This window comes from Eurosta solidaginis, chromosome 3, assembly GCF_040869045.1.
Source record: "Eurosta solidaginis isolate ZX-2024a chromosome 3, ASM4086904v1, whole genome shotgun sequence".
NCBI classification, from domain to species: Eukaryota; Metazoa; Arthropoda; class Insecta; order Diptera; family Tephritidae; genus Eurosta; species Eurosta solidaginis.
In genome coordinates this window covers 193,674,750-193,689,209 of record NC_090321.1, presented here as the reverse complement: position 1 = coordinate 193,689,209, position 14,460 = coordinate 193,674,750, and the positions used below count along the sequence as shown (strand labels likewise).

General features: G+C 36.2%; 2 protein-coding genes across 5 annotated transcripts; one reads left to right on the top strand and one right to left on the bottom strand.

Annotated features, from left to right (window-relative positions):
• The first annotated feature begins 3,077 nt into the window (after positions 1 to 3,077).
• LOC137246874 (putative nuclease HARBI1) lies at positions 3,078 to 5,205 on the top strand. Its single transcript, XM_067777897.1, has 4 exons — positions 3,078 to 3,450; positions 3,511 to 3,843; positions 3,910 to 4,054; positions 4,112 to 5,205. Exons 1-4 carry the CDS (start codon positions 3,223 to 3,225, stop codon positions 4,489 to 4,491), a joined length of 1,086 nt encoding a protein of 361 aa, XP_067633998.1. The 5' UTR covers positions 3,078 to 3,222; the 3' UTR covers positions 4,492 to 5,205.
• Positions 5,206 to 6,230: 1,025 nt separating this feature from the next.
• Positions 6,231 to 14,134, bottom strand: LOC137246873 (uncharacterized). Of its 4 annotated transcripts, XM_067777894.1 has the most exons (5): positions 9,320 to 9,371; positions 8,562 to 8,744; positions 6,934 to 7,116; positions 6,527 to 6,862; positions 6,231 to 6,455 (listed from the first exon to the last, which is right to left on the bottom strand). In XM_067777894.1, the coding sequence occupies exons 2-5, from the start codon at positions 8,631 to 8,633 to the stop codon at positions 6,309 to 6,311; spliced, it is 738 nt and encodes a 245-aa protein (XP_067633995.1). In that variant the 5' UTR covers positions 8,634 to 8,744; positions 9,320 to 9,371; the 3' UTR covers positions 6,231 to 6,308. The 4 variants fall into 4 exon arrangements, with proteins under 4 accessions (XP_067633995.1, XP_067633997.1, XP_067633996.1 ...); XM_067777896.1 differs by lacking the exons at positions 8,562 to 8,744; positions 9,320 to 9,371 and adding an exon at positions 14,078 to 14,134; XM_067777895.1 differs by lacking the exon at positions 8,562 to 8,744 and having other exon boundaries at positions 9,320 to 9,663.
• Between the last annotated feature and the right edge of the window lie 326 nt (positions 14,135 to 14,460).

Sequence of the window (14,460 nt, the reverse complement as noted above, 5' to 3'; positions counted from 1 at the left end):
TAGACCTTAGGAGAAATGGTTGAACGAGAAAACCAAGAGTATAAAAGCCGTACAAGCTGAGTAATAACTAATCAGTTTGATTTAAACACGCTGTTGTGAAGTACGTGATATTCAAGTGTAATTGTATTACTCCCAAGTAGACTAAATAAAGACCATATTGCAATACTGAATATTGCAGTGATTTATTCAACAGTTTAGCGATTCGAACGTTAGCAGAAGGTTTGGAATAAGCGGAATTTTCCCTAAATTCCTTAAACAATAAATAAAAAAAAAATATATAAATATATAAGAGGAAAATTGTATTTAAAACTAGCATCTATAGTTAATATATAAATAAATATATTTTTTTTTGTTCTTAAAATTCGCCTCCTTATCCAGCTTTGAGTTTATGCAAAATGTGTGTAGGTATTTATTGTCACACCTACAATACTTATTGTGGCAATATCACTGGATGTAGAAAACAATTCGATACTCGAATGCCCCTGTAGGGTATATTTGTCATCTCACTTAAGTTCGAGCAGTGTTGTTACTAAAAATACAAAGAATATATTAGCAGTTTGGAAACAGATGCAACTAATTTTCATAAAAATATAAAGCTAAAGTATTTTCTATAGAAATGTAATTTTAAAAAGCTGTATAAATATTTTGAATTTTTCATCATTAAGGGCATTGAAATTTTAATTACGCACTTCTAACCAAAAATTTACTCAAGGTTAAATGGGTTGAGTAAACAAAAATTAAAATTTTCCTTTCTACATAATTCAAATGTAGAAGTGTTTTTATTGTTCAAATTCCTGGAATCTAGAAGGAAACGTTTTTGCTTATTTTTCATTCACACAACGTAATTATGTATAATGCGGCAGTTACTCACGAACGTACGTACCAAAAACGTGTCAGCTGACACGACCTATCTTATGAGTGTGCAATGTAAACGAAAACTCACCGACGTGCAACGCCCGTACGTACGTAGCCCGGAACGTAGAAATCAAAACAATTTTGATTTTTTCCGTAAGAACGTGTCAGCTGATCGCTCTCTCACTAGACAGAGTTGCCTAGTAAACTTTTGTGCGCTAATTTTTGACCGTTTGCACTTTTATGCAAAAACACCTAATTAAAGTTTGAAAAATTGTGAAAATAATTCGAAATAATTATGTAAAAGTGAAGATTATAAATATGTAATCTATTTATACTTATTTAATATTTATTCCGGCCTTTTACAATATCAAAAATTAAATTGGAAAAAGTTGATGTTTCCATAAGCATGCATGCAAACTGGCCAATGGCAACAGTGTTTTGTTGTAAACAATACACACACAAATATGTTATGTACATGTACACAGCCGCACACATTGATTCCTACGGGCTTGAGAATTTGGTCAAACGTGCTTCGTACGACAAACGTCCGTACGTACGGCACACGTCGGTGGGTAACTGCCGCATAAATCACTGATGACCTGATACGAAACATTCATTCTCTCTCAATTCGTTTCCAGGAATGGGGCTTGAAATCAGCTGTCTGTTCATTCAATTGTAAACAAAAGTTCATTCGTTTCCAAGAATGGATCTTGAAATCAGATGGCTATAGATTTGCCTAAAATACTCAAAAAAAACTCCAAGAAATCCGTTCGGTTTCATTATTTTCAAATAAATCAGCAAGTAAGCTGATAAAAACTTATAAAAATTTATAAAAAAGGTAAAGTTTTGTAGAAATATTTTGTGGTAGATAAGTGAAAAAATATGAAATAATATATTTCGATTGCGTTGCTTTGCTTTGTTGCTCTGGCACCGCCATAAGATAACAATGAACGCCTAGCCCCTTGTTTCACTTTGATGCGACCAAAACGTTTATGTACATACATATTGTGACGACTATGAGTGACACTAAGTGATACTCACATCCCTAGTCTGATGCTAAAGCGCCAAATACATGACACGAACATTTCCGGGAACATTCCCGTTATGTCATGTTTCTGCGACCTTTTCTGTCGTGTATGGTGGTGTTTGCCAGTTCGCGCAAATGTTCGCCAAAAATCAAAATATTTTAATTTTTGGCGAACATTTGCGCGAACTGTTCGTGCGTGTATGGCGAAATAGCTCATAATCGTAGTAATTTCTGAACGGAACAGACGTGCGCGGAAAAGTAAAATGGACAATAAAAAATTTCTGAGTGAATTTATTGAAATGTATAAATCTTTGCCATCATTGTGGCAAGTAAAAAGCAAAGATTATTGTAATAGAATTAAAAAGAATAATGATTATGCGACTTTAATCGAAAAATTAAAAGAAGTAGATCCTGATGCCACAAAGGATACAGTTATAAAAAAAATAAGTAGTTTGCGGGCGCAATACCGGCGTGAATCAAAAAAAAAAAAAAGAGAGATAGTTTGAAGTCTGGTGGTGGTGCTGAGGATGAATAAGCTCACTTTGTCCAAGAACTGCTCGTTTTTTAAACCATTCTTTGCACCGAATTCTTTTTTTGCGATCTTCTCTCTTTTTTTACGCTTAATTGCCACAGCGAGCAATATTGCTGCAGCACAATTGTTGTCCGTATTCATCGCTGTCTGAAAGAGAACTAATGTTCGGCCAAAAGTTCGTATGGTGTAGGGCCAAAGCTGCGAACAAGATTGCGGAATGTTCGCGGAAATGTTCGTGTCGTGTATTTGGCGCTTAAGTAAATAAAGTCACAACCACAATAAAGCAGACATTCACTTGTATCTACATAAACGAATCAATCATTATGTCTACACATATATAGGTACACGCAGCTGAGAAAAAGCACAACCATATGCAGACATCTTATTTGAGATGCTCCTAAATGTAGGCAATTATAATTGTGGAAGTGTCGCTCACACATACAAGCATGGGGTATGTGAGAAGCTATAAAATCGTGCAATTTTTGTTATAGCTGAGAAGTTTGAGAGCTCATGGACAATGCTAGTAGATTCTAGAAGATGCGAACGAGGAAACCAGTACTGCGATTCACTAACTTCTATAACGATTTTCAGTATTGATATAATATCATAACGATAATTTTAACGAGTTTGCTATTCAGTAACTTATCTTTATTTATAACTCGATATAGAACAATCAGCTGTTTTCTATAACGATTTGACAAGAGACTTATATCGTCGGTTTTGTTTTTCACGCTATAGGTGGTTAAGATAATTTATTAACAAAATTTATTAATATTTCGGTGTTTTCGTGTTTCAAACAATAAAAATAATGGCATTTGAGTTTGTAGCGAATAATTTAACGCAAAATGTAACAGCGTCGAGTGCATCAAGAGTAGATAGGCGCTTGCTCAGGGACATCGATGATCCTTTTGAGCTTGAGCGTGCAGAATTCAAAAAATTGTACCGCGTATCTCCGGATATTGTGATGGGACTTGCTGATCGGCTACACGAAAATCTAAGAGGGCAGAGGATCTCAGCAATATCGGAAGAGCAACAGGTAAAGCTACTAAAATCATTGAAAATTTGCAGTGTCCTTACTTACTAGATATCTTTGAAGGTTTTGTGTGCCTTACGTTTTTATGCCACTGGATGTTATCAACGGCCTGTAGGAGAACAGTGGGGAATTTCGATGAGCCAGTCTTCCATCAGCCGATGTATCCATAGGGCGACTGATGCAATAAATGAGAAAGTGCTTTTCGACGAAATCAAGTTTCCTATGACGCAGGAAGAACGACAAGCTGCCAAAGAGATATTTTCGTCAGCACATGCGCCCTTCGTTGGAGGAACGATAGGAGCGATTGACTGTACGCACGTTTCCATTTTAGCTCAAAAAGTTCATGAGGAAGCGTACGTTAATCATCATGGATATCATTCCATAAATGTGCAAATGGTAGGTTAACTAATTTAACTATTTAATAATAAAGTGCATTGCTACATAATTTTTACATTTTTGTAGATATGTGAGCCAAATTTAAAAATTTTAAATGTGAATGCCAAGTTTCCGGGAGCACGTCATGACGCATATATTTGGAGTAGTTGTGCAGCTCGGCGAGCAATGCATAGAGCCCATGAAAATGGGAATCGTCATATGTTTTTAATAGGTAATATCTATTGATTGTTCTTAACATTTTTCATAATTTGAAATATGCAACTTTCAGGTGATTCTGGGTACCCATTAGAGCCGTGGCTTATGACACCACTACCGAACCAGCCTGAGGGTACTCCCAAGTTTCGATATAACGAGGCTTTATGCAAAGCTCGAAATCCCATCGAGAGACTCTTTGGTGTTTTGAAAGGAACTTGGAGATGTCTTTCACGACAAAGAGTTCTTTTGTATGAACCGGGCTTCGCCGGGAAAATTGTAAATGCCTGCTCAACATTACACAATATTCGTTTGCGTGAGCAGAGCTTTGAGATTGATGACATCGACCCAATTTTGGTGGAACATGCTGTGACCAACTCAGAAGAAACCTTTAACTCGATATCTTCAGCTGGAAAACGGGTCCAAGAGAGACTCATAGCAAATGTTTTCTCCTGAACAATACTTATATTTTTCTTTTAATGTTTGCAATTTTCACCAAGTTTTGCTGAAGCTAAATTATGTTCGATTTTTTTTAAGTATATATCTTTTGCTCACTTTTGCTGAGAATTTTTAGAACTTTTCTGAGTATGCAGTTTTGTAGCTCCTTAAATTTTAGTACCATATTGTGTTAGTCTTACTACGCTAAAGTTAGTTTTTGGTTTTTGCTCAGAGCGCTTGTCTCATAAAAAGTTTTGCGTTCAAAACTTTGTATAAAAAAATTCACGAGGTCCGCTGGAAAAAATTCCCAAATATCAGAAAGCCATTCAAGTGGATTAAGTTAAGACATTATTGTATAAAAATTTAATAAGCCACAAAACTGCATACTCAGAAAAATTCTAAAAACTCTCAGCAAAAAGTGGTAAGTTTTCATTCACATCGTTAGTGTTACATCGTGATATATACCTGAAAAAAGAATATCGAAAATAGTTTCAGAAAAACTTGGTGAAACTCCAAAAACCCTGTGACGAAGACTGATGTCCATGAGTATTTGCGCAAAATTAATTTTTCTCCTCTAACACAAGTTTATATTCTATATTTTTTATTAATTCCTGGACGTTTTTTATTTGTATAAAACCTTAAAAATTAAGTCATAAAAACGAGAAAACATAAGATAAAAATCCAGTACAATACATATCACATGTTTTTTTATTAAATATAAACGTATGTATATATACGCTAAATCAAAAAAAGATCCAAAAAACAAAAAATCCAATTATAATATATATATTTTTTCTTTCAAAATACATAAAATATCAATAGACACATTAAAAAAGCCAAAAATGAAACAAAAACTTCATAACGCGATGTGCAATGATTTTTTGTTAGCCTTATGATAGGTATTAGAAACGGCGTTTAAAATTTATGGTTTATTCGAGTTGATATAGCTGATTGCAGATGACGCCACATCAAATTCTAGGGTTAACCGCTTCCCTTGAACACCTTTGTCAAGCTTTTCCAAGATATGAACTTTGGTTTCCAAGGACAAAGTATTTTTCTTACATTTATTTGGCATTTCAGCGAATTACCTTTGCTTTTAAACAAATAATGCCAAAACACCTGTACGCGCATTTCACACAAAAACTGTACAAAAAATACGCTCAGAAATTAGAATTGAAAATTCGTGTAATGTATTGAAAAAGTTGATTCTAATTCTGGACATTTTAATTACTAAAGTTTCTAATTTTTGAGCGACTACTGTATAGTACCTATAACATAGAGTTACGGTCAATAAAATAGAATCAAAATTCTAAGAGATATTTTTGCAAATAGGAACCACATAAATAAAAATTTAAAAGTTAACACGAAGCTCTAGAAAATTAATCAAACTTCAAAAAAATGTCATCAACATTTTTAACTTTTTATTCAGAATTGTTAGAAAATGTAGTTTTGTAGCTCATTCAATTTTAGTTAAGGAAGTGCAAGTTTCATGACCGTAAACATTTCCGTTGATTTTTTAGAAACTTTTTTGCTAAGGGTGTTGCGTATTTTCTTCCATATAACACATGAACAAAATGTACTTTTCAGGGGAAAAAATTAGCAACACCCTTAGCAAAAAAGTTTCTAAAAAATCAACGGAAATGTTTACGGTCATGAAACTTGCACTTCCTTAACTAAAATTGAATGAGCTACAAAACTACATTTTCTAACAATTCTGAATAAAAATTTAAAAATGTTGATGACATTTTTTTGAAGTTCGATTAATTTTCTAGAGCGAGTTAAAAAAATAGAGTTAAAAAAAAAATTTAAACTAAGCTAAATACTAAAATGCTAGTTTATAGCCTATCAGACAGCTGGTTAAACGCCTCCGACCACTTTCCAATCTCTTTAACAATTGCAAACATTGCCTCGTTCTGCTTCGCTTGCATTTCAATTAACTTGGCCTCATTTTCCAATCGTTTGGTCTCATTTTCTGCCAGTATCTGTTGATATAGGGAGAAAAATGAAAAAAGTTTAATAAATAAATTTTTTATAATGAATTATTGTTTCTTACCCTGTGTGTTTGAGCCTGCACTTCAGTGATTTCTAAAAATCGCCGCGTTTTGTCGGCTTCTGCGTCAGCACGCTTACTTTTTAAGCCCCTACGTGGTGTTTGTGCGGGGGTAGCAGAAAATGCCCTAGACCCTCTCGAGTGATGAGCGGACGGTGTTGTAGCCATCCCACATTCAACAGCCTCCTCGTCATCATCAGCTTCTTGCTCCTTATTTTTTCTTTTTGAACCCCTGCGCAGTGTTTGGTCGGGGGTAGCAGACGGTGTTGCAGCAACTACACATTCTACAGTCGGAGTCACCGCCTCCTCGTCATCGTCCTCGAAAATAAAACGCAGCTCCTAATTATAATAAAAACAAACAAAATAATTCGGACACATATGTGGAAATAAGTGTAAACCTAAAACTTCACCTCTTCCATTGTATCCGGGCAATCGTGTGAGCCTTGAACATATTTTTCCCCAATTAAATTTAACACACGCATCTCCATTTCATTCGGCGCCGGGAGGGTAATTGGCCGATTGCCTGTTTGGGCTCTTTGCACATTTCGGTCCCGAACGCGGTTGCTTGTACGGCTTTTCAAATCGCGCCAGACCTAGTTCCAAAGAAATGAAATAAAAAATAAAAATTAATGTTGCTCAAAAATTCTAAAAATAGAAGGAGGTCCTTAAAGTACTTGAAATTTGTACTTTGTTAGAGTAGAATTAAATAGGCTACAAAACTGTATTTTCGGGTTTTTTTTTTTATTTGAAGGATTTGAAATTTTTTCGAAACGTTTTTGAAATTCTATAAGATAGATTTAAAGTTTAGAACATAGATTTATACTGGTCTAAACTAAGATTTGTATGAGAAAAATATTGAAATCAAAAAGAAATTATGTTAATGTTTAAAAGATGCAAATTATTCCGCGTTAATAATTATGAAACGGGGTATATAACCCACTCCCCATCCAGTCAGACTTTGCATGTTTGAAACCTTTTCTTAATTCGTTTTTAATTTCTATATTTTCCTCATAGAAATCTTAGTTTAAAGCAGTATAAATCTGTGTTCCAAACTTTATGAGTATCCTTTATGTTATGTGAGAAATGATAGGGACTCCCTGTATGTGTATCTTTTAGAATTTCAAAAACTGAGTGAGTTATATATATACAGCTATGTAAGAAATAATAGGGATACCCTTTAAAACGGGTTTGTTAGCAAACTATGGTTATTTGTTAGTATTTTAAAAATTGTATTTAAAATATAATTAGAACTATGAAATTTTTAAAATACTTATAAATAAACATAGTTTGCGAACAAACCCGTTTAAAAGGGTATCCCTATTATTTCTTACATAGCTGTATATATATAACTCACTCAGTTTTTGAAATTCTAAAAGATACACATACAGGGTGTCCCTATCATTTCTCACATAACATAAAGGATACTCATAAAGTTTAGAACACAGATTTATACTGCTTTGAACTAAGATTTCTATGAGGAAAATATAGAAATTAAAAACGAATTAAGAAAAGGTTTCAAACATGCAAATTTTGAGTAGATGGGAAATAGTTTATGCATTAGGTTTTAAGAATTATAAACGTAAGTAAGGGTGCTTCAAAAAGTTTTTTGAGGCCTGCTCTGATTTTCACATTTACAAAAAAATGTCTATTTACTTGTCAAATTGTATCTATATAAATTCAATAAGTAAATCGAAAATTTTTTGTGAAAGTAGATATCAGAACATACCCAAAAAAAATGTTTAACAGCACCCTAATATACATTTATTACATCTTAAAACTATGGAACTTATATTTAATGATAGCGAACAATATAAAGGTAAAAAAAAATTAATACTAAGCTAAATAACAAAATACTAATTTAATAGTCCACAGCAAAGACGGTTAAAGGCGGGGGTGCTGGTGTTTGTGCAGGGGCTGATGTTGGAGCGGACAGTCATTAAACTGTCGGAGTCACAGCCTCCTCGTCATCTTCTCTAAGATCAAATGCAGTTCCTAAGTATTAGAAGTAAACATTATGAAAATAAAAATATCAGCTCACTTCTTCTATGCTATCCGGGCAATCGCGTGAGCCTTCAATATACTCATCTCCAACAAGGCTAACCACGCGCATTTCTACATCAGTTACCGCCGGGAGATTGACTTGCCTATTGCCTGTTCGGGCTTCCCGCAAACTCCTGTCTCGAACGCGGTTGCTCGTACGGCCTTTTAAATCGCGCCACACCTACTTCCAAAGAAATAAAACACGAAATATAGACACATTTATGAATAAACATAAATATCTCGGGAAAAATCAAAGTTAAAAGTGAATTCTGATAACACGATAAGTCTAGGACAAACATCGGCTACAAATATTTCCTGACAGAAGTAAAATTTTTATTTTCCACCTTCGGATTATTGATACCGTGGTCAAAACGTGTCTTTTAATATCTCTCGATATTTTTGGACGTTTTTAAGCAGTCTACCACAGTCGTAGACTTACCGGAATCACTAAATTCTTCGTTTGAATTTTCACACAATATTAACTTTTCACCGTAACACATTTATGTATGTTTTTGGAATTAGCGTACAAGTTAAATGTACATATACTATCCACACATATTTGTACATAAGAACCAAACACTAATATGCAAACAAATGGCCGAACGTAACTTTGTCAGCGCTTTCCGCTATTCACAATATTTAGTGGAATCCCGTTCTCACCATTTTCTCACAATTTGCGATTCCATTTATGTATCACAAGCACTGGCTCCTCATGACGGTTTGTATGTTGTTATTTTTCACTAAAGAAGTAATTACCGTTTGCCATTGTTCTGTAGTTTTTGTAGGTCCTCAATAGCGTTGAGCTTTTCTGTCAACTCCCTCCATTTCCTCAAGTACTCCATCCTTCCATGTTGACGCTGGAATTTTCCTGTTGCCAGTCCGTCGTTCTCAGTGAGAAAGTCAACTAGTGTCCGTAACTGCTCCTGTGATGTCCGGTTTCGCTTAGCAGCAGCACTTGTGGACGCCATTATAAAATTCTAAAATAAAGATGTTTAAAATAAGGTTGTAATATCGTAATAATTAAAAATACTTTCCTTTAATATTACTTTTCTTTTTTACACTGAACAAAGAAATTTGATTTGAGTTCCTATTATGGTGAATTCCACTTACAAAAAAATCAATTATTAAACTGAAGAATCAAATTAGCGCGAACAAATAGTTTTTTTTTATTCCTCTTTGTGATTTTCGCATATTTTGACATTTCGAACGGCTGATGTGAGCAGAGATGCCACACTTTAACATTTTGAATAGATACGAAAAGTCAGCTGTTTGGACTCGTTATATATAAGTTACTGAATCGCACATTCGTTACAGCAAACCAAAAATTTGGCCGATATACATAACGACTTCCACGATATAAGTTAGTGAATCGCACTACAGAGAGTATAAAAGGCCGCAGATGTAGAGGCGCTGGAATTCAGTTTGATTTGAGTTGTCAATCAGTTTCGACTAAGACGCTATCTAGCGAGCAAGAGCATTATTATTTTGAATAGTAGAGTTTCATTTGAGCTATCAATCAGTTTGGTTATTAAGCAAGCTATTCGTTGCACAGTTTGAGTGTTATTGTGAAGTACTTTAATAAAGGTCATTTTGCATTATTACAAATTCGAGTTATTTATTCAACAGTTTAGTGATTCGAACTTAGCAGAGGATTGCAAATAAGAGGATTTGCAAGTAAATTCGTTACAATTGGTGTCAGAAGAGGAATTGTTTAATAAATTCCGAAGATTGGGAATATAACTTGGACATGGCAAAGTTCAGTGAATTGAAGATCCAGCAACTGAAAAAGGAGTTGGAGAACTGTGGATTAAATACAACCGGCAATAAGATCGAACTTCAAGCACGGCTACGAGAGGTAATGGAGACGCAAGGAATTGATGTGGACGAGTTTGTCTTTTATCCTGATGGGGACGAAACAACAACAAAAATTGAAGAGAAAAACGAAACATCGCAGACAGTTACGAGCACAGACTTGAACATGATATTGGCTGCAATAACTGCTCAAACATCGACAGTGGCATCTCAGCTGGAATCGCAGGAGACACGTTTAACATCCAAGATGGAAGAACAGAAGACATATATGGCATCCTAACTTGAAGCACAAGAGGCACGTATAATAGAAATGTCATCACAAATATCCACAAATATGTCATCACAGCTGGAAGAACAAAAGACATATATGGCAACCCAACTGAAAGAACAAGAGACATGCATAACAGTACAGCTAGAAGCACAAGAGGCGCGTATATCATCAAAACTCGAAGCGCGCATGGACGAAAAAATAATGCAGTTTGAAGAAAAATTCGAGGCAGAGGTGGATGCGTTGAGAGGTCGTATACAGGAATTGCAACTTAATGGGCCGGCTGCTTCAGCGAGTAATACGACGGTAAAAACTCCATCTTTTGGCGGTTCTGTTCCTTTCCAGGTCTTCAAGCTACAGTTTGAGAAGACCGCAGCAGTGAACAACTGGAATGCGAAAGATAAAGTTGCTGCACTGTTCGTGGCATTGAAGGGGCCAGCAGCGGAAATCCTACAGACGATTCCAGAAGGAGAGCGGAACAATTATAAAGCATTGATGAGCGCTCTAGAGAGACGATACGGAACTGAGCATAGGAGACAGATATACCAAATGGAGTTGCTGAACCGCTTCCAGAGGCCTGGTGAAACATTGCAAGATTTTGCGTCGGATATTGAAAGGCTAGCACATTTAGCGAATGCGGACGCACCCGTGGAATACACTGAAAGGGTAAAGATTCAGAGCTTTATAAATGGCATACGGGACGTCGAAACAAAGCGAGCTACATACGCAAATCCAAATCCAACATTCGCAGAAACGGTGTCACAAGCTCTGATTCAGGAAACAGCGTCGCTTCTGTGTAAGCCAGTTTTCAAAGCACGCCGTGTGGAAGTAGAAAGGCCAGAGTGGGTAGACGCAATATTGGAGGCGCTGAAAGGATCGCAAAAGCGGAGTGAAAAAGTTATCAAATGTTTCAAATGCGGGAAGTCCGGTCACATTGCACGTCATTGCAATCTTGGTCCTAATAATGTGGGTGGCCGTAAACGCAAAGCTGGAGGAGATGAGCAAGAGCGTGTCAGTTTTAAAGAACGAAAACTTGCACCAGCTATTGAATGTCCTGTGATATCTGTGTCGCAAATTGGTAGAAAATCGAGCAGTATTACCGTCATAGGGAATGTGGATGGCAAAGAACGTGTACTGACTGTAGATACGGGCGCATCTCATTCCTTGATCCGATCTGACTTGGTCAACAGGAGAGTAAAAACGTTACCTGGAGCAAGGTTGCGTACGGTCACTGGCGAGTATAACCAAGTCCAAGGCGAAGTGGTATGTGAGGTATTAATTGGAAAAGTCATGGTTCTACACAAATTCGTTGTGATGAAGTCATATTGGGAGTGGACTTCTTGGTTGACCATGACATCAGGATCGATATGCGGAGAAAAATTATGCGCTATAAGAACCAGGACATACCACTTAACATTAGTTTGGAAAAAGGGTTCAGCAGTAATCGGGTACTGGTGGAAAAGATTCGACAAAGACCACGAAAGTCAAAGGTAAAGGTTGATGGATCGAATGGGCCAAATAAAGCAAAATTAAAAGTACCTGCGAGAAAAAGACCGGCATTGACAAAACCTAATGGACGCACAACACCGAAGCAACGAATTTCCCAGAAAAAATGCGAGGGTAGTTTCAAGCCAGAGCGCACTACTGTTGTGAAACGTGGGAATGATGCTGAGTATGCGAAACCAATCCGTCAAGCCGAAGCTCTACCAAGTAGTTCATTGGCTCAGCAGCAGGGTGCGAGGGAACGATCCGGGATAATGAGTAGTAAGATGAAATACAGGTACGACAAGGAAAATAATTCAGAAGGCTTCCGATACTGGTACTGCTATACAACCACCACCGACAGAAAGGTGTTCCATCAAAATTTCGGTGCAGTTGGGAAGGCCCGTACAAAGTTGTGAAGAAGATCAGTGACACCATCTACCGCATACAAACCATTGGGAAACCTCGATGTAGAAGAGTGGTTCAATTGGAGATGCTAGCAGCCTTTAGATCGGGAGATTTGTCTGATCGGGACGATCAGACTTAGGTGGAGGGCAGTGTGACGACTATGAGTGACACTAAGTGATACTCACATCCCTAGTCTGATGCTAAGTAAATAAAGTCACAACAACAATAAAGCAGACAGTCACTTGTATCTACATAAACGAATCAATCATTATGTCTACACATATGTAGGTAAACGCAGCTGAGAAGCAAAGCACAACCATATGCAGACATCTTATTTGAGATGCTCCTAAATGTAGGCAATTATAATTGTGGAAGTGTCGCTCACACATACAAGCATGGGGTATGTGAGAAGCTATAAAATCGTGCAATTTTAGTTATAGCTGAGAAGTTTGAGAGCTCATGGACAATGCTAGTAGATTGTAGAAGATTCGAACGAGGAAACCAGAGAGTATAAAAGTCCGCAGATGTAGAGGTGCTGGAATTCAGTTTGATTTGAGTTGTCAAGCAGTTTCGACTAAGACGCTATCTAGCGAGCAAAAGCAGTATTATTTTGAATAGTAGAGTTTCATTTGAGCTATCAATCGTTTGGTTATTAAGCAAGCTATTCGTTGCACAGTTTGAGTGTTATTGTGAAGTACTTTAATAAAGGTCATTTTGCATTATTACAAATTAGAGTTATTTATTCAACAGTTTAGTGATTCGAACTTAGCGGAGGATTGCAAATAAGAGGATTTGCAAGTAAATTCGTTACAATATGTATATCCACATACGCAAAAAATGTATAAGAAATTACGAAATTAGATCACTTGGTGAAGTATCTGCGTTGTCGTCCGTAAATGGCTGTTAATTAAACATGCTGCGTTAACCTATACGTATACCTACAATTTATCTCAGCTGTCAAAAATGGAATGTCGCAACGCTCCACAAAAACATGGCCTTTATGCATCCATTTACATCAATGCGAAAACTAAAAAGCTGACTTTTATATCAATCGAAAGTTGCTACCAAAACCCGTTTCGTATGCAGCCGTTCGATGAAAGGTGTTGTCACTGATGAATCTTCCACGGGTGAAAAAGAGTTTTTTTCTTCGTATTTGTAATCCTGGCAAAAATTCGAGTTTTTTTGCTATCCCATTTGACAATCTTGAGTAAATTTTCCGTGATAATCATAAATTAAACCTTTACCATGTAAAATACCCCAAAGTTATTCTGAAATGCCCAAATTTGATTTTGAGCATGATGGCATCTATGGCCAATATTATAAAAAATGCACATTTTCACGCGCTCTCAGAGAGCGAGAAGTTTCATATCAGGTCATCAGTGGTATAAATAGCGTCCACAAAATTGATCTTGGTGTACTTTATACCATTGTAAATTTTACCAAGTAGCTCAACTAATGCGGCAGTTACCCACGAACGTACGTAGAAAAAACGTGTCAGCTGACACGACCTATCTTATGAGTGTGCAATGTAAACGAAAACTCACCGACGTGCAACGCCCGTACGTACGTAGCCCGGAACGTAGAAATCAAAACAATTTTGATTTTTTCCGTAAGAACGTGTCAGCTGATCGCTCTCTGACTAGACAGGGTTACCTAGTAAACTTTTGTGCGCTAATTTTTGACCGTCTGCAATTTTATGCAAAAACGCCTAATTAAAGTTTGAAAAATTGTGGAAATAATTCGAAATAATTATGTAAAAGTGCTGATTATAAATATTTAATCTATTTATACTTATTTAATATGTATTCCGGCCTTTTACAATATCAAAAATTAAATTGGAAAAAGTTGATGTTTCCATAAGCATACATGCAAAATGGTCAATGGCAACAGTGCTTATCTGTAAACAATACACACACAAATATGTTAT

Bases quoted from the DNA above. Each gene is read 5' to 3' on its own strand.
- LOC137246874 (XM_067777897.1), top strand. From the start codon at position 3,223: ATGGCATTTGAGTTTGTAGCGAATAATTTAACGCAAAATGTAACAGCG. The intron at 3,844-3,909 runs GTAGGTTAACTA...ACATTTTTGTAG, and splicing joins ATTCCATAAATGTGCAAATG to ATATGTGAGCCAAATTTAAA. The intron at 4,055-4,111 runs GTAATATCTATT...TGCAACTTTCAG, and splicing joins TCGTCATATGTTTTTAATAG to GTGATTCTGGGTACCCATTA.
- LOC137246873 (XM_067777894.1), bottom strand. From the start codon at position 8,633: ATGCGCGTGGTTAGCCTTGTTGGAGATGAGTATATTGAAGGCTCACGC. The intron at 7,117-8,561 runs GTGAGCTGATAT...CTTTGGAACTAG, and splicing joins GCCCGGATAGCATAGAAGAA to GTCTGGCGCGATTTGAAAAG. The intron at 6,863-6,933 runs GTGAAGTTTTAG...TATTATAATTAG, and splicing joins GCCCGGATACAATGGAAGAG to GAGCTGCGTTTTATTTTCGA.